This window comes from Myodes glareolus, chromosome X (genome assembly GCF_982192425.1).
Source record: "Myodes glareolus chromosome X, mMyoGla1.1, whole genome shotgun sequence".
NCBI classification, from domain to species: domain Eukaryota; kingdom Metazoa; phylum Chordata; class Mammalia; order Rodentia; family Cricetidae; genus Myodes; species Myodes glareolus.
The window spans coordinates 51638474-51658585 of NC_142053.1; the positions used below are offsets into that span (position 1 = coordinate 51638474).

A 20112-nucleotide genomic window follows, 5' to 3' on the forward strand; every position below is an offset into this window, starting at 1 on the left:
AATCATTCTGGCTTGTCTCATGGACATTGTATAAGCCCTTCTACAGACTGTGGATACTATTCTGTCCCTATGAAGAGTGTTGATATTTTGTTTATGTTTTAGCAGGTAGTCAAGTGGACTGAACTCAGACAGCGTCCTCAGCCTCTGCAAAGAACAAGTGGACTTGAGTTTGTTCAGCCTTATCTGGGATGTTTAGAGATGGTGCTACATCTGCATAATTCAAAGGTCAGCAAGAAACATGGGCAGTGTGTATGCAGAATTTGGGCCCTCCCTATCAGCCCCCTCCCCAGTCCAGAATTTTACCCTCCACTGGTATGATATGAAAATCCTGAACTCTCTCCTCTGATCTTCAAGCCAGGAAGGTTCAATTTAAGCCACCACTCAGGAACATTGACTTAGGGCTCTGCTGTGGCTAAAAGCCTTAAAACTAGGAATCTCATCTAGTTCTGAGCTCTTCTTTGAAATGCCAGTTTTCTTTCAATTTCTTACTGCTTCAGGTTACTTGTCAATTCGTGTATGCAGTTTTTAAGAAAATATTTTTCTCCAGAGCACACAGTTGTTAGACAGTTGTTCTAGCTGATCCAAGGTCAGTTTCCTAGGAGCTCCTTGGGCACTAACTGAGATCACAACCCGTGTGGGCTGCGTTACAGCCTGTGGCACGTATAGCGTGAGCACTCCAGTAGTGCAGCAAAAATGCATGCCTAGGATCTACGTGTTTGACTCGGATAGTAGGACCTGTTACGACAGACTTTGTAACCACGTAAGATAAAGGTGGTGCAATCCCAGAGAACCTAGACAACAATGAGGACCCTAAGAGAGACGTACATAGATCTCATCTACATGGGAAGTAGAAAAAGACAAGATCTCCTGAGTAAATTGGGAGCATGGGGACCTTGGGGGAGGGTTGAAGGGAAGGGAAGAGGCAGGGAAAGGAGCAGAGAAAAATGTAGAGCTCAATAAAATCAATAAAAAAAGAAAAAAAGATAAAGGTGATGGCATTTTCAACTGGCATGCTTAAAGAGTAGGAAGTTTGATAATCGCCCATAAACAGGTGGCGTTCCTCTGCAAGCAAGCGAGTACCTCTCCCACGAGCAGCTTCAAGGATCAAGTATTCCCTGTCCTAATATCTCTGAATTTTAAAAAGCAGTGTTAAGCTTGTAGTAAACTAATTTCTCTGCAGTCTGTAGGTCAGATGGACAGAGCAAGACTCCCACACCAGCCTCTGCCAGATATGGTGTCTATGCTAGGAAGGGGTGGATGGACAGACAAGCGTGAAGACGGATGAGCGACCTGAACACGACCAGCATAATGACACCACCAGTTGGCACGCCGCCACCAATAGGGGGTGTCCTGCCTGGTCCTACCCCCAGATCACAAGCTACAAGTCGTCAATGGCTGCTGAGATAGGGAGAAGCAGTTTGCTCTAGGGATGAGCTTTCACAGAGGTTGTCCAAACCCAAGTGATCAGTCTTAGTCACATACAAACAAACAAAGATAAATGTACTTAGGTCAGATAAACATGTATGTACAGACATACAGAGGAATATACCTGTAGTAACAGCAATTAAAGGACAGGCTGTGAGTTAGGGAGGGGGAACAGAAGGGGAAGAGGGAAGAGAGGGAGTGATGTACAAGCAGTACTCACGTACAAAAGTTTCCAAAAACGTAAAAAAACAGTATGTTGTAAGATGCCTTACAACTTTTGCTTTGGCCTTTTGGTGCCATGAACACCCATGTAAGGCTAACTACCTTGCTAATCAGGACAAGTGGAGGGGCCCTGAGATGACAGGCATTTGAATGAGGTCACCTGAGTTCTTCCAGGCCACTTGGTCAACTAGCTGGGTATCCTAGAGTGGCCCAGTAGATAGGAAGCCGAGTAATTTTACAGTAAGTCTCACCCAGATTTCTCACCTACATAGTCATGAGTACAATAAGATAGTTACTGTTTTAAGACACAACTTAGGGAGTGGTTTATTCATCAACAATGTAGAACTAGGACATTGGATGTTACAGTAGCAGCTCAAAGGTCACATACAACGACAAGAGTATTTTTCTTTTGCTTTTCTTTTTAAAAATTATCCTCCCATAATTATAACCACTTCCTCCACTGCTCCTCACACCTCTCTGCCCCAGATCTATACCCCCTTCATTTCCCTTCATAAAAGAGCAGGTCTCCCAGGGATAGCAACCGGAAACAGCATAGCCATTGCTGGTGGAAGTGTTTTTCTTAATAGCAGTTTGGCATAATAGATGTTTTGCCTCTATGTGTACCACATGCGTGCCTGGTGCCTGCAGAGGCTCAAAAAGCATTAGAGTTACAGATATTTGTGCACTATCATGTGGGTGCTAGGAATTGAATCTGGGTCCTCTGGAAGAGCAGATGATCCTCTTAACTGTTGAGCTATCTCTGCAGCCCCCAAGGGAACTTTTTTATAATGATGATAGATACGTGGGAATGTGCACATGTGAATAGGGAGCTTCTCTATAATGATGGTAGGTCATTGGGAATGTATATATGTTAACAGGGAAAAGCTAGGAGAAAGAAAACCTAGAGATGTAGAAGAGGGAGGAGAGAGCTTAGAAGGGAAGATGAGATCCAAACTCTGGGCATAAGAATGGTGGTACACTTAAGCTTCTAAAGAAAGATACTTTCTCTCTCATGAATCTATAAAAATGTGAGGCTGCCCCGTGTAGTAGAGTAAAGAGAATATATAAAGGTTAGGTAGAAATTTATTAGTATCCCAGGAATGGTCAGCATGTTCCTTACCAGAATTACTTACAAGGTAGAAAGTAACTGATGTGTGTGTGTGTGTGTGTGTGTGTGTGTGTGTGTGTGTGTGTGTGTGTATGTATGTATGTGATTGTATTTGGACTAGAAACTGGGTTCCCTTCTGTTCCATTTGTGAACATTAAAGCCACACCTCCACATAGTTGAGCTGGTCTGGACTCAATGGCCTTTCTTAATAATAGAGGCTTTTAGTTTAGGTTGTGGTATATAACTATCATATAAACACCTTGGCTTCGCCTTTGATAGCCACAAACTTCACACACTAATAAGAAAAAAGTATGTGCAGAGAAAGTGGAAAAGCAACTTTGTATAACAATCTCTTTTAAATCATCTATTTTAGAAAATTATAACCATATGTAAAATTAGACAAACTAGCACAATGAACCCACATATATGTATTATCCACCTTCAATAGTTATTAATTTCTTAAAAACAGCAAAGAAGTCCGAAGCTAAGACCTATAAATTCAGTATTAGAGAGGGTGAGACAGGATAATTGCAAGGCCAGCCTGGACTACATGATGAGGTAAGCCTGAGATATAAGGAGAACATGTCTATAGAAATATAAAGATAAGAAATAATTAGCAATTTTTGCCCGTTATTTAAATGATACACATATCTTATTATATCCATAGATGATCCTCATTATTTCAAACTTTTATATTTATGTCTTGGCTTGTTTGCTGGAGTTTGTCTCTGCTCCCGTAGTTAGTACCTGTGGTACTCTAATGGTGGTTCATGGACCTGCACAGAGGGCCAGGCACTCAATGTTCTCAGCTGAGGTTGAATAGGGAACACACTGCTTTTCTCCTATCTGGTGTTTCACTGTGTCCTTTTCACGTTCTTTTTAATGCTATGTTTTATGCCTTTTGTTGGCAATTTCACTGCTTAAAGAAGCCACTGATACTAATGTTAACCCCAGAGAGGTGTGCTGTATCTTATGGAGACTATGTATGATTAGATAAGGTTCACTCTGGCATGAGCTATGTAATGTTATTGGCTATGAGAATCAGCAATCATGTACTTCTAGAAAAAGAAAGAAGAAAGTTGCCAACCTATGCATGAGACTGCTCAGATAAGTGAAAATGGTTTCGGGGGGAGGTAGTGTGTGTGTGTGTGTGTGTGTGTGTGTGTGTGTGTGTGTGTGTAGGCCAGAGGTTGACATTGAATGTCTTAGTTACTGCTCTATTTCTGTGAAGAGGTACCATGAGCAAGACATCATGTAAAATAAATCATTTAATTGGGGACTTGCTTATAGTTTAAGAGGGTGAGTCCATAGCCATCGTAGTGGGGAGCATGGTAGCACAGGAAGGCAGGCACTGGAGCAGTAGCTAGAGTTTACGTATTTTTCACAAGAATCAGGGCAAGAGAGAGACTGGGCTTGCCATAGCTTTTTGAAACCTCAAAGCCAGTGACAGACTTCTTCCAACAGGGCCACACTTCCTAATTCCTCCCCAAACTGTTCCACCAACTAACTAGGGGTCAAGCATTTGAATAGATGAGCCTGTGAGGGCCATTCTCATTCAAACTATTGTAGGGCCATATTATACAGGCCCATATTTTTACATTATATGGTGGCCAGACTTTTAGGCCATAGTTTGCACCTGACCACACAGAAGGTGGTCACCTGGCCTTTCCAGACAAACTGACACCGTCCTAAACAAAGGGTCAGAATATGCTAAAGTCGTTCTGCTCCTTCTTTGTGATTCTGGGAGATCACCTGGGGAAGAGGTGTTAATTTACTCTATCTGACAGAGCAGGCATGAATCGGAAGACGTGACAGAGTGGGCATAGAAAGGTGTGGACGTGACCACAGTCAGCCTGGCTACCTAGGAAACAAAATGCTAATAAATTCCCCCTCACTTTACATTTTGGTATAAAAGCTGTTTGAAAAATAAATGCGGGTAAATTTTTAGGATGTAAACTCAGGATTTCATGAGGGATCACTAAAAACTCCGTCCTGATAAAAAGATATGAGTTGCGTCTTTATTCTACGCCTCCCCACTGGTCTGAGAAATAATTTCTGGCCCGGGCTGGTCCCAGACCCCGACAAACTATCATACTTTCCATCTTATTTTTTGAGATGGGAACTCTCAGTGAACCTGCAGCTCTCAATTGGACCCCAGTGGTCCTTCTGTTTCTGCCTCCGCAGGGCTCAGGTTGTTTGGCATGGGTCCTAGGGAGCTCAGGTTGTCGCGTTCACTTTGCTGACTGAACTATATCACCCCAGCCTCAGTACAGTTCTAATTTGCATTTCTGATTGCTAAGGATATTGAACTTTTCAGTCAATTAATTTTTAAAATATATTTGTTGAGCCAGGTGGTGGTGGCGGCACATGCCTTTAATCCCAGCAATCAGGAGGCAGAGGCTGGCAGATCTCTGTGAGTTCGAGGCCAGCCTGGTCTACAGAGGGAGTTCTGGGACAGCCAGAGCTGTTACACAGAGAACCTCTGTCTCAAAAAAAAAAACCAAAAAAACAATGTATTTCTTAGTTTATTTGTGTACTGTGTGTCAGTGAGTTTGTGTATACGTGCATGTATGTATTGCATGTGTGTATTGCATGTATGCGGAGGTCAGAGGATAACTTATGAGACTGAATTCAGATCATTAGGTTTGGCAGCAAGTGCCTTTACCTGCTGAGCCATCTTTCTAGCCCCTTAATTTCGTTTTTAAATTTGTGTATAAAGTAACAGTTTCATTAGGGCATTTTAGAACAGCTTGTTTTTGTTGACTTTCTCTGCCCAGTCTTCTCCCTCGTCCCCACCTTGTACCTTCTATCTGGTCTTCCGGTTTTAACTCTCATGTCTCATGGATTCTGGTATTGTCCTCATTTTCCTTCCTTCAAACCTCTTTTTCTCATTAATGATCTCTTTAAAGTGTTGTTATTATTATATGCTATTTATACATAATAATGGGTCTCATTATGAGCATTTTCATAATGTCCCTGTGTTTTGATCATATCTACCCTGGTATGTTCTTTTGTCCCACTCTACTCCAGCCTTCTTCCCACTTTCATATTTTATCTGTGACTCGATGAGTGTAATTAGGGTTGTTGATAGGAACATTGGTGAGGTTTGTTTACAGGAGCGTGACTACATGACTGAAAAAAAAATCTTTCCCTCCTCTGTCAACATTACCTACATTTAAATCCTCAGGAAGGGGTAAAGTCATGGTCCTGTTTCCAGTTTTATGACCTGTACCCATAGACCCACAAAAATGTTATTTTCTTCTTTTGGTAACTGTCTGTTCGAGTCATTTGCCTTGTATTTCTAGAGCTGGAGTTCTAGGTAATCAGCTGCCTTTTCTATGTCTAGCTGGCAACAATTTTTCTCCCACTCCGTAGGCTATCTCTGTTGAGTTTTTCCCCTGTTGTGTAAAAGCTTCATAATTTCATGATGTCTCACTTGCAATTTCTTTTTTTTTTTTGTTTTTTTGTTTTTTAAATAATAATTTTTTAAAAAATGTTTATTTTAGGCTGGAAAGCTGGCTTAGTGGTTAGGAGTACTTATTACTCTTATAGAGGGCCTAGGTTCTGTTCCCAGCACTCATGTGGCTGCTCACAACTACTTGTAACTCGAGTTCCACATACACGTGTGCACGCAAACACACACGTGGCCCCTATTGTCCACTTCCTCTACATCGGCCTAATCTCGTAAGGTTCTACAAACTCCTTAAACAGGAGCAGTAGTTAGGCACCAAATGCTCCAACACAGAGCCCTGTGGGCACATTTCACTGCTTCCAAATTTTCTGACCCTGAGATGACGAGACAGTGGACTTGGATTAGGATAGCAACAGATCTAAAATTAACAAGGAAAGTCTGACTGTAAACAGTTTGTTTAATCACTACACCAGAATGTTTACATGAGATTTTGCCTCTGCAATTCTTTAAAATGTTCCTTCTCTTAAGATAAAGTAGTGTAGAAATCATGGTAATCCTATCTAGACCATAGAAGTAAAAAAAAGGAGCAGAATTCAGATGCTCTTATAATAAGAGAAGAGGAACTGGGGAGATGGCTCAATGTTTAGAGCACTGGCAGCTCTTGCAGAGGATCCAGGTTTGGTTCCCAGCACTCACGTGGTGGCTCACAATCACCCTCAACATCGTTCCCGGGGATCCAACACCCTCTTCTGGTCTCTGAAGGTACCAAGCATACACATGGTACAAACATGCAGGCAAAATACACATACACATAAAATAAAACTTTAAAAACCTTAAAACAATATCAAAACTAACAGCAACAAAAATAACACACTCAGGGAAAGGAGGTGAGTCTGGTAAAGAGATGTTCTTTCAAAATCCATAATCATATAGTAGCTTTGCAGAATGTACAGAATCCTCTGGCCATCTAGACAAGACAAATGTGCTACAAACACCTACATGTGGTAGCGCATGCCTGTAATCTAAACACTAAAGGCAGATGGATATCTGTGTTTGAGTCCAGCCTAGTTTTCACAGTGAGTTCCAGACCAGCTAAGGTTACACAGTAAGACCAGTCTCCAAAATCAAATAAACAAAAAAAGTGTAAGAAATATTTTTGCCTTCAGTGCCTACGGCAGTCACTATGAAAAGTGCTTTCATTGCACCGCACAAGAACTCTCCAGAACCTAGCAATTTACCCCTCCTCTCACCTTCAGAGCTGTGATCCGCCCACAGAAATAACAAAAGACCAGAAGGCAGAAAGGTACAGAATGCTAGTATGAGTAATGTTTTCCTATCAAATGCACATATTTCTAGTTTTACCTCAAACCACTCCCTCCCCTCCACCACAGGAAAACATTTCCTTTGCTTTCAGGCTGAATCTGCAAAGATGCCCAAAACATCCTCACATAAATAGAAACAATGAGAACCTGGAATAGTTACTAAGTATGGATCAGTATTAGGTTGCTAGGAAATAGCTTAATACATTGCTTCTTGCTTCAAACTGCAATAATTTAGATGTGAAAGTATTCATTTCTGATGAAAATTCTAAAATTCATTATAATTGAATAAATTATTTATTCCTTTTTTCCCTGTGACACATCATTTAGTTTTGCTAGTTCTCCAAATGACACAGTTGCAGATCCTCTTTCAGCTGGCCTTGCCTGAGAGTCATGGTATTTCCATCCTATCATGTGGTAGATTTGGTAAGTGGCAGGTATGGAACCATCCCCATTTCTGTACATTTCTCTGTAAACAGCTGCAGCTGCCAGCATCGTGTCTCGGTGCAGCAGGGCTTTTCTGTTCCAAGAACAGTTGCTCTCACCCATACCTTAAAACCACTGTGAAAGCCTTGAAAATTTCTCATGTATTCATCAGCTGGTAATGCAACTTGTTTGTAAAATTAGGTCAATATTCTGGACTTTTTTCTTTTAAGTCTTCCATCAATTCAAACATTCCAGGATAGTTAACTTGAATTTCATCAGTATCCACAGTCAGGGTATTGAAACCTGCTCTCCCAAGCAGATGTCCTAGGTCATTGACAGCAGTGAAGGGAGAAATGTGTGGGGAAAACCCTCCTTCCCGTTCTGTTTCTGCTAACTGCAACGAACACTGAAGTTCATAGAGCGTGTCACCGCCAAACATCGCACCAACAAACACCCCATCTGGTTTTAAGACATAATGAATCTGTTCAAGTGCTCTAGGAAGGTCATTCACCCAGTACAAACTTAAGCTGCTAACCACCAGGTCAAATGTGTTTTCTTGAAAGGGAAGGAATTCTTCATCAGCTAAAATATTCACAGTAGGTATATCTGTTTCTGAGGAATTTTTCAAAGCATGTTCTGCAATGTCTGTTTGGAAAATCTTTCCCACAGTCTCCTTATTCAAATGTTGTGCTATGTAGCCTCTTCCACATCCCACGTCCAGTGCAAGGGGAAAATCTCTGGCTATGTCATATGCACGGTCTGCAATCCGACTGCCAACGTTTCAAAATGATAAGTACTTTGTAATCCCATTTTCTATTTTCCCACAGCAACTTTCTTTACAAATCCTCCTCCTTCAGGTAGTCAAATTTCATGGGCTCAGGCTGTCGGGCTGCCCAGTTTTTCTGCTTCCTCTTCAATTCCCTGTCGAAGATGTTTAGGGCTCTGGGCTAGGTGCTGCCCGAAGGAGGGACACCTGAAGCTACCTCCCTGCGACCACCGCTCCCTGTGGAGACCGCCAGGCCCCCAAGCCGCATTAGGCGCCAAAGCACGACCGCTTTCACTTGCAATTTCTTGGGATTATTTCCTGTGATACTTGAATCTCTTTCAGAAAGTTTCTGCCTATGTCTATATCTTAAAGAAACACAGAACAACGAACACCTTTATTCCATGAACTCCAGAGATGGTTTATTTGACTTTCTGGGCCTTGATCTTCCTCAGCTGCTCCTTGCCCTGTACTACATAGCCATTTGCTCTATCACACTGAGCTCAGACTTGATGCAATACAGGCAAGGAGCTTACCCTGCTGGAATTTATGGGTATCTCTTGAAATGTGGACCCTATATTTTTCTCCAGCAGCTTCATAATTTGATCCAGCTGAATTAGTTTTTGTTCAGTGTGCGAGTCACAAATCTACTTTATTTAATTTATAGTTTCCCCAGCGCTATTTGTGTGTGTTTTGCTCTTTTGTTGAAAATCAAGTGGTTGTAGCTGCATGGCTTTATTTATGGGTTTCCTCTTCTAGTCCATGTCTGTTGTACTGTTTTTGTTGCTGTGACCTTGTAGCAGAATTTGAAATTAGATATTGGGATACTTCTAGCAATGTGCATTCTGCTTAAAAATGCTTTGGCTAATTCAAGGTCTTTGGTGCTTTCTTAAGAATTTTAGGATATTTTTTTCTACTGTGGAGAACATTGTTGGAATTTTTATGGGAATTGTATTGACTCTTTATAAGTATGATAATTTAAATACCAATATGATGTTATAGATCTGATTTTCAAATATGTTCTCCCAGTCTATAGCTTAGATTTTTGTTCTTAGCCTTTTCTAGAACAAGGAGCTAATTCTGTTTAACTCTAATTTAAAAAATCATGACTTCATTCTGCCCATGTTCAGAGAACCTGATTGAAGCTGAATCCAAAAGTAATAAACAAAAAAATATGAACTAATTTGTGCAGCAGAGGGAGTTTCAAGGCAGGATAGCATTGAGGCTGGAGGGCCCTTGTAGTGAGAAGAAGCAACAAGTGAAGCAGAAAGACAGAAAAATGTGCAGTTTGACGAAGAAAAGAGTACCTAAACCTAGGATGCATCACAGTGATTCCTTGCTCCAGAATGGATGCAGAGGGAAAGGTTTCCCCAGGGTCAGCATCAAAGGCACACGAAAGCCACTCAAACTGTGGTCTCATAGGACCAGGCTATGTCTCAAACTGGAAGCAGAATTCTGCATAATCATTCACTGAAGTTCTGCTTTTGCAGGCATAGAAGACGCAAGTGCAGCTGAGTCATGAAGACTTGCTGCTCCAAGGTTCCAGAATCCTGGCACTGTGCAGTATGGTTGAATTCTGTGGAAAGAGACCCAGAGAAGCCATTTCATGGAGCTGGGAAGGTGACGTCTAAATGATAGCAGAGACCAGGATGTTGGAAATTCTAGAACTGTGCTTATCCACCGAGGAAAGCTTGCAAGCAGAAAGTGGAACAGGCCCAAGATAGCAGTCCCCTGTGCTGTAGGTGACAGAACTGGTGCTGGTGCTGCTCACATTTAGAGCTCAGACGATTCCATCATGAGTTCTACATGCTAGACATGGAGCTGTAGGATTAGGTGTTTGTTCTGCTGCGTTTTTCTTTAGCTTTAATCCAACCTTTTCTTGCTATTCTCCCATTATTTCCCCTTTGGGATAGGGATGTTTATTTCTTTGTTATTATATATTAGAAGTATTCAACTTGTATTTTGATTTTATAGGTGCTCATAGTTAAAGGGTAGGCTTGAGTCTCAGAAGAGAATTTGAGTTTTTGAGCAGAACTGTAGCTATTAAAGGCTATGGGAGCTTTTAGAGATAGACCAAATGCATTCTGATATTAGCATGAGACTTTAGAAACTGGGGTAAGGTATTATGTTTGCTTGTTGGGTTGGCAGGAGTAGAATTGAAGTGATTAATTTTCATTGCCAATTTAATAGAATTTAGAATCACCTATGAGACATCTCTGTGCTTGTGTGCAAATGCAATTCTAGAGAGATTTCCCTTAGAAGGAAAAATTTTCCTTAAATAAAGTCTAATATGTTCTCCCAGTCTATAGCTTAGATTTTTGTTCTTAGCCTTTTCTAGAACAAGGAGTTAATTCTGTTTAACTCTAATTTAAAAAATCATGACCTCATTCTGCCCATGTTCAGAGAACCTGATTGAAGCTGAATTCAAATGTAATAAACAAAAAAATATGAGCTGTGAGCTGGAGTCCCAGACCGGATTAAAAGGAGAAACTGAGAGGAGCATCAGCATCCATCCCTTTGTCTCCTTCTCCTGTTTACATCAGGCGGGTGTATCTGTTTGTCTGTTTACTGGTTTTCTATTCATTTCTAGTGTGTGTCTTATGCAACCCCAGTAGCACAATCTCCTTAGATGCTGCCTATATAATAAATTTTAATATCTGATAGAATTATTATTCCTAGTTTATTCATTCAAATATGTTTTGGCTATTCTCATGTCTTTACTTTTCCTTATATGTTGTGGAAGAAACTTGGATATATCTATGAGAAATCTCATGAATTTTTGATGGTAATGATATTACACTATATGTACTTATATAATTATATAGGGATCATTTTGAGAAAAAATTACACCTTTACTATGTTAACTATTCTCTCTTGAGTCATATTCAGACAGTCTTCTAATGTGCTGTGTAACACAGGGTGACCTTGAGCTAATGGCAGACCTGCCTTAGTCTCCTGAGTTCTGGAATTATAGGTGTGTGCCACCATGCTATACAAAAGCAGGATACAAGTGTGGCATCTTTGCTGTCATTTTGTATCTGTCTCCTTTACTTTGAGTTATTGAGTATTCTAGTGAATGAATAATGTATGTCTCTCCATTAAAAATAATCATTGCTTATTTACTTTCATCAGGATTTTATAGGAACGGTTACACTTAGAAAAGAAACCTAAGTAACTTCATCTCAGAATAGAGCAGAAATGCTGCTTGGTCTTTGAATGCTGCAGCACCCCCTCATTTGTGATGATTGCTCACTTATTAGGTCATTGTGAAGATTTAAAGGAACAATTCAGGTTTGAGCCCTGTCTCTGACATGTTTACTTCACTCTTAACTTTTCACCCATACTTCCTTGTTGGGCTCTTGAGTCCTCATCTGTGAACCCGTATGCAATAATAGTTAAGAGAACTGGTTGCTCTTCCAGAGGACCTGGGTTCAATTCCCAGCACTCACAGAGCAGCTCACAATTGTCTATAACTCCAATTCTATGGGATATAGCATCCTCAACACAGACATACATGCAGGCAAAACAATAATGCACATAAAATAAAAATAAATTATTTCCAAAGAAAATTAATCCAACATATTTAAAACCGAACAATTCTTTTTTGTTGTTGTTTGGGGGTGGCTTGAGGCTATGTCTCACTATGTAGCTTTAGCTGGCCTAGAGCTTATAATACAGACCAGACTGGCCTCAAACTCTCAGAGATGGACCTGCCTCTGCCTCCCAAGTGCTGGGATTAAAGCTGTACACCACAGTGTTAAAACATGGACAGAGACAGGTCTGGTCTACAGAGTGAGTTCCAGGACAACCAGGGCTACACAGAGAAACCCTGTCTTGAAAAACAAAGTAATTAATTAATTAGTTAATACATAAATAAATAAAATAAAACATGCAAGTCTTGAAGCTGGTTGATGAATAGATGAAATATCCTTACACTATTCTCTAAACCTTTGTGTGCTTGAACATGAAAAGTAATTTGTATAATCATTTGAAAACTTGAAATTTGGAGGATTTTGTAAAACTGAATTAATTCTTACATATTAATGTCTCTAGTAGCTCAGAGGTAAAAGAATATTAAAGACAAGTTAGGAAATGAGAAAGAGTGAAGCAGTGCTATCTAAGTACATGCCAAGGACTGCCTCCCTCTCCTCTCTACTGAGACAGATGATTTTTATTTTACCTGCTCAAACATAAAACAAAAAAATCATCTTTAACTGACTTGGACATATTCCATACTTGTATTAATACAGATATGTATTAATACATATACTTTTAAAAGTTTGTGTGTTTTCAAAACAAGGGTATCAAACGTTGATGAAAATGGATAGCCCAGGTGATCCAACATCTCAGAGCATCTCTGTTGCAGTTTCCTCATAGTTCTGCAACCAGAACAGCTTCAAGGCTGCTGACTGAGATGCCTAGCCTCACAGACTACTCCAGCCAGGACTTCAGATAAGCCTTACACTTTCACATTACACAGAGATTGGACAAGTAATACAGCTAACTCTCCCAGGACTTGACCATTATCACAATTTTCCCAGGGTACCCTAAAGATATCAGTGCCCCCAGACAACAGGAAACAGTCTAGAAAACATGACACCAACATTCTCAGGAGATGGGATGGATGGTTTTTGGTCATTCAGTAGGTTATGGATGTTATTCACAGAAAAGTCTGTCAGATATTCTAGGCCTATAGGCTAATGATAGATACCGCATGTTGCAGAGGAACCTTGGGTGACTGCTCAGGCAGTCAACTGTTTCTATCATTTCTTCTAGTTTGGAAATTGTTTTCAATGCACTTCCTGTTTACTCAGGTAATATAATATCCTTCTGGAGTCTTTGATGGAATTGAAGTTTAGATAGTCATAATTATAGTTTTCCTTAGTTATGATAGAAGGTAAATTAGATACAGAACTTTGGACTAAATACTACAATATTTTCTCCAAAATTGCCAAATACAAATGAATTGAACATTGTAAATATAATTCTTACCTGATAATTGTTCTTATTGTGTATAGTTTACCATGTTAAAGTAAAATCTTTCCTTTTTATTTAGATAAAAATGGGGAAATGTTGTAGAATAGTTTTTTTGCACACTGTGAACATGTGTCTTTACCAAGGTGCCATCTTGATTGGTTTAATAAAAAGCTAAATGGTCATTCTGAAGCAGGAGATGTAGGTGGAAAAGTAAGAGAGATAACTCTGAGTAGAAAAGGGGCAGACAAGAGGAAGCAGACATGAGAGAAAGGACATAAAAATCACAAGTCATGTGACAATGCATAGACGAATAGAAATGGGTTAATTTAAGTTGTAAGAGCTAGTTAGAAAACAAACCTAAGCTATAGGCTGAGCTTTTATACTTAATTAGAAGTCTCTGTGTCATGATTTGGGAGCTGGCAAGAGAGACAGAAGAATCTGCCTGCACACATTTGTAAAAAAAATAAAAAGCAGCAGCAACAACAAAAACCTATTTGTTCTGTAACCATAAAGACTCCATGAAATCACATTAACATTAGAACATGGATTTGAGGGCACCTAAATCCTTTTTTCTAGGCCATAGTTACTCAAATTTGGCTCCAAATAAACTACCTATTTCTGTTTGAGTTGAGAACTGTATTTTTCAACACACAAACACCACACACACACATACACGTATTTCATCCATAGTTCATTGTTCATAATTCTTTCCCCATACCATGCCTAGAAAACTAAAATTTTTCATTTCCAAATTGGTTCATAGAAACACCAATCTTTCCCTGACTTTCTGTCAAGAATGATGTGGGTAGTCCTTCTGTATATATGTTGCTTTTATTGGTTGATGAATAAAGTGGTTTTGGCTTATGACAGTACAGAATATAGTCAGGCTGGAAGAAATATTTAGAGAGAGTAGGCGGAATCAGATGCCGTGTAGCTGCCTAAGGAGAAAAAAACGCCTGCTGAACCCTTACCAATAAGCCACAGCCTTGTGCTGATACACAGATTAATAAAATGGGTTAATTTAAGATATAAGAGTTAGCCAGGCATATGACTAAGCTATTTGCCAAACAGTGTTGTAATTAATACAGTTTCTGTGTTATTATTCATGTCCAGGCGATTGGGAAATGAACAAACAGTCTACCTACAGAAGAAACTCTCTGGTTACCTTTTACCTATAGTAAGTCATAAGATTCTCCTAATTCCAGAGGGATCTGTGCTGCTCAGAGAAGCTGAGAGGAAACTGAACAGGACAGGCATTGCTGCATTTTCTCAATAGGGTAGGCTATCTATCCCTAAAATACTAATTAAACATGTAATAGTAAATGCAGAGAGATTTATTCAATGTGACCATATTGGGAGGAGGAATAGATATCCTCAAGTCTATCTATCTCTTTGGCATTCACATGAGTTTTAGGTTTAAATAGAGGAAGAATGGGGCAAGGAACAGGAGGTGTACATAATTAATCGGGTCTCCTCTAAATGTGTCCATATTGCTTCAATTCTGGTTCGGCAGGGTGGTCTGAAGAAGTCCTTTTTGCTGTAACTGCTTGAGAAACTCAATCTGGTTCACTGAAGTTGGTTATTTCTGTATTAGCATACATCTTTGCTATCATGGAGAATTCCCTCATCTGAGGAATCATCTTTCCTGTGAAGTTCTGCTGTTCTTAGAACCCATGGTGACTTTATGTTTAGGACACTGACTTGTCTCTGTGCATTTAGCCTTGAAGAGGGGTGAGGGCATGGAGGCAATCCTTGAGTGATTAACATGCCTATGTGAAGAGGTTAACAGGTAACCCAAAGGAAAAGGAGACAGACATAAAATGAAGGCTAAAATTCCAGATTTTCTCCTCTTGGTATCTTCCTGTTAAAGAAGGTACAATTTTCTTTTAATTATTTTGAGATTATGTAGCCCATGTAGCTATGTAGCCCTATGTAGCTGTCCTTGAATTCTCTATATAGACCAGGCTGGCCTTGAACTTGCCTGTCTCTGCCTCCAGAGTGCTGGGATAAAAGCACACCCGACTACACTCAGTTAGTACACATTTCTTAAATAAATGATAATTCAGTGTCACACAAAGTAAAATGAAAATGATCAGCTTTGCATCATATTTGCCAAAATGAAAATTCACACGCTTTTAGATTTGTGTAGTTAAAAGGATGGAGAAGTAAGGCAAGATGAGTTACAGAGTAGATTTTCAAATCAGTGATCTACACTGAATGTCCCAGGTAACTGCAATGAAAAGAATGACAATAGTGGCAATAGAAAAATAGCGTGTGTTTCTTTCTAAAATTATCTACTTTCTGAGTGAAATTATGTCTGCATATGGTGTAAACCTGAGAAACTTACCCAAAATCATAGCATAAGACTGAGAAAAAGGTGAGCAGCTGGTGTGGTAAGTCCTTCTATGTGTTGCTTTTATTGGTTAATGAATAAATCTGTTTTAGCCAGTGACTTAATAAAATAGAGCAAGGCAGGAATTCCAAACAGATAGAGGAAGAAAGAAGGTGGAGTCAGGGAGGAGCCATGTAGCTGCCACAGGAGGCAAACACCTCTGCCGGAGCCTGCTGAAACTTTGCCAGTAGGCTACAACCTCGTGGATTAATGGAGATGGATTATCTTAGAATATAAGAACTAGCTAGAAAAATATACTTATGTTATTGGCCAAACAGTATTGCAAATAATATAGTTTCTGTGTGATTATTTCAGGTCTGAGTGGCTGGGAACGAACAAGGAGCCTCTGGCAACAGATTGGCACCCAGTGTGGCCAACTAAATCCACCTAAAACCTTAGGCAGCTTAGGAAGGAATTCTAGACACACACACACACAAAAAAAAAAAACAAAGTTTAAGGCAGCTTCTTGCTCTGTTTGCTGGTGGTAAGCAGAGATACTGCTCCTTTAAGAGGTTTCCTGACTCAGCTTTAGTGTCAAGAACTGTGCTGTTTCTTTAAGGGAAGGCCTCCTGATTCATGTTAATTACAGGAACAGCTCTGGCTCTTTGAGGAGGGGTGATGCCCACCATCCACTTTGAGTCCAGATGCTTATGTGCCTACTTGGGGCTGGGAGGAAAGTGACTGAGACCATGGCCAGGGCTCAGCACTTTTCTGCCTGGGCAGGTGGCGGGACTGGGTCTGTTAGGTGTGCACAGGCAGTAGAGCATGGCAGATTCCCGCTGCCATACACAGGTATTTTTAAGCCACGCAGTGCACTGCATGGCAGATTTAGCTTTTACTCAGATATAAAGGGTTTCTATGCCACATAGTGCTTCTCAGAGTTGAGATGGTGAGGATGGCTCCCACTCAGCAGTCTCAGAGGCAGTGAACATGCCTTTACCAGGTTGGACTGGGGGGAGCCAATAGGCAGGGCCAAGATGATCCTAGCCATGCCCACTTAGCACTAAAAAAGGGGGGCTTTTGATCAAAAAATAATTACAGATATGCAATAAAGACAGATTCAGATTTAAAAAGACCTCTATATGGGTCACAGGGGTGGATAACTGTATGTAGGCTTGGGAGAGAGAAGAAAAAGAATACAGATAGTTATAAATGGAAATTAATAGTTTTTTTTAAAAAAAAAGTCTTTAAAGAGGGAGAATGCAGACAATCATAGATTAAAGGAATAAAGAAAAATAAGCCACTTAAAGATGGAATATACGCAGAGTCTGGATTATGTATACTATTGTGTTTTCTTTAAATTTTGACTGTGAAGGATCTAAGTACAAAGAGACATTTCATTGTATGAACTGCTAAGCTAAAGTAACATATGTATTTTAAAGGTACCTTGAATTCAAAATTTGGGTCTAAGGATTTGTTGCATTGGAAAAGAGATTCTTCTTTTGTTTCCACAGAGGATGAGAACCTGTGGATTCCTTGCAGTCTAATGTGGTTTGATGGACCAAGACCATCCAAAAGGTCTCTGTGAAACCCCCCCCCCCAAAAAAATACTTCACCCAACAAAAGGCAGGAAGGAGTTTGGAGAGAACTATGCCCAAATTCCCAAATATTGTTTATAAATGTTTGTTTACAATTAAAGGGGGATATGCTATAAAGATTTGCATTGTTGTGGATCTTAGCTTATTGATACAAATTTAAGGTCAATTTTGCTATATGTATATTTCTGCTCTTGATTAAGCTATTGTGTTTGTGTATCTCATTTAAAAATGAAATGTATAATTAAGAAATACAGATTAATAGAGAGTCATCTATAATAGTCAAGTTTGTAGTCGTGTTAGTTGTATTTTCTAGATATATAGAGATATATTTCAGTTAGAAAGATAATCTTCAAACCTTTTAAAGACCTATGAAATATGGCATTTAAAGTGTTTTAAGAACTTAGGACTTTTCATGACATAAGACACATCTGCTCCTGGTAACACCAACTACTTCAAGAGGATAATGGACATTGAAGAGGCTCCTTATGGAGTTAGTTAACCATTTGGGCAAGAAACTGCTCTTGCTTGGACTGCTTGATGTTATGCTGTATGAACTGGACATGCAGGACCCACAGAAAAATGACTGCTGAAGTTTCCCAAAGGTGAGACGGTCCTTCAGGGTTCCTGCTTCATGTAAGAGCCAGACATTCTTCAGGACACAGAAGAAAGTGACTGACAAACTGCCAATATAGGTGGAACTGTCTTTGAAATTTCCTGTTTCATAGAAAAGGCTGCCAGATAGTATGGGCCTGTAGGCTGAAGATGGATGCTTCAATGATACAGAAGAACTTTGGGTGACTATCCAGGCAGTGAGATATCTCTGTCATTTCTAGAGTTTTGGAAGTTGCTTACAGTGGACTTCCTGTTTACTTAGATAATATTATATCCTTCTGGAGTCTTTGATGGAGTTTAAGAATAGATAGTTATAGTTTTTCTTAGTTATGCTAAAAGATAAAATAGATATAAATATTGTAACTATAATTCTTGTTTGATAACTGTTTTGTTGTATGTAATCTTGCTGTGTTAAAGTTAAAGCCTTCCATTTTATTTGAACAGAAAAGAGGAAATGGTGTGGGAAGTACTTCTGTATATTTGTTGTTTTTATTGGTTAATGAATAAATTTGTTTCGGCCAGTGGCTTAGCAGAATAGGGCAAGGTGGAAATTCCAATCAGATAGAGGAGGAAAGAAGGTGGAATCAGGGAGACACCATGTAGCCACCACAGGAGACAGATGCCTCCACCGTAACCCACCAAAACTTTGCAGGTAGGCCACGACCTCATGGTGATGCACAATTTAATGGAGATGGGTTAGTTTAGGACATAAGAGCTACCTAGAAAATATGCTTAAGCTATTGGCCAAACAATATTGCAAATAATACAGTTTCTGTGTGATTATTCTGGGTCTGAGCAGCCGAGGATGAACAAGCAGCATCCAGCAACAAGCTGCCAAGGCAGAAATGATCTTATAACCTGGGATCCAGGATAGATTTGAGAGTGACAGAGGAAAAAGTTATAAACATGGAAGAGGGTTGAAGATCCTGTAGCTTTGGAGGTCTGAGTGACCAAGGCAGGAAGAGGTAGCCTCCTCCTTTAGCTCCTGAGATATGGAAGTGAATGCAAGAATCCCAGAGCTATTCCAGAAGGATGTAATAAGTGGTCCCCTTGAACCTTTGCCCCTGGTGAGTACTCAGCCTCAGGATCCCAGGAACACAAGCACTTCTACTCTTCTTCATGAAGTGCTGGGAGCAGGGGAGGAGGTAATGGGCAGAGCATAGAAGGCTGACCCTCCTCCCATCACCAAGAAATGAGTGTGACTTCAAAAAAGGGAATGGTGCAAAATGATATGGGGAGGGATGGAACAGAACAGGACCAGAGGCCAGGCCCGAGCAGAGTCACACGTAGGGTGATTCTAGCAGAAGCGCTGTAAGGCAAGTTGTGAGTGCAGCATCCCAGAGAAGCCTGCATAGGTTGCAGGCAGCTCCTGGCCTCTACTCCTCACTCAGGGTCTCAGTCTGAGCTCCCACTGTCCCTATCGAGTGGGCCATAGAGTCTGTTAACGTAACCAGAGTCTCAACCACAGACCACAGTGTCCCAGGTTCTGTGTGAAACTTGCTATCTACAGTTGTTTCCTGACTTCCTGTTTCTCTATGCCTTCCACCCTGGTCAGGATGTGATCGCTCCATCCTTGTTTCTACCTGGCCAGCTATATGCTTCTTCTCCCTGACATGCCTGCTGCCACTGCTCCAGCTCTCTCTTAGACCTCTGCAAACCCTATTATATTGGGATAAAATGATCCAGATTGGGGCTGCACAGATATCTCAGCAGTTAAGAGCACTTTATGCCCTTGAAGACCTACATTTATTTTACCAGTACCTACCCCTTAAAAACTCCAGTTCCAGGAGCTCTGACACCCTCCTCTGGCCTCCGTAGGCTCATAATATATGTAGGCAAAAAGTTCTACATGTCAAATAAAAATAAATCTTTTACAAATGCTTCAGATCCTTGGATCAGCATCTATTACACTCTCCTA

At 40.3% G+C, this 20112-nt stretch overlaps 1 protein-coding gene across 1 annotated transcript; it reads right to left on the minus strand.

Annotated features, from left to right (window-relative positions):
- Window positions 1-7612: 7612 nt before the first annotated feature.
- On the minus strand, window positions 7613-13391 carry LOC125415756 (arginine-hydroxylase NDUFAF5, mitochondrial-like). Its single transcript, XM_087902545.1, is given in 4 exon segments — window positions 7613-8037; window positions 8129-8690; window positions 8758-9043; window positions 13387-13391. Coding segments are annotated over 4 exon segments (1107 nt in total). The 3' UTR covers window positions 7613-7783.
- Between the last annotated feature and the right edge of the window lie 6721 nt (window positions 13392-20112).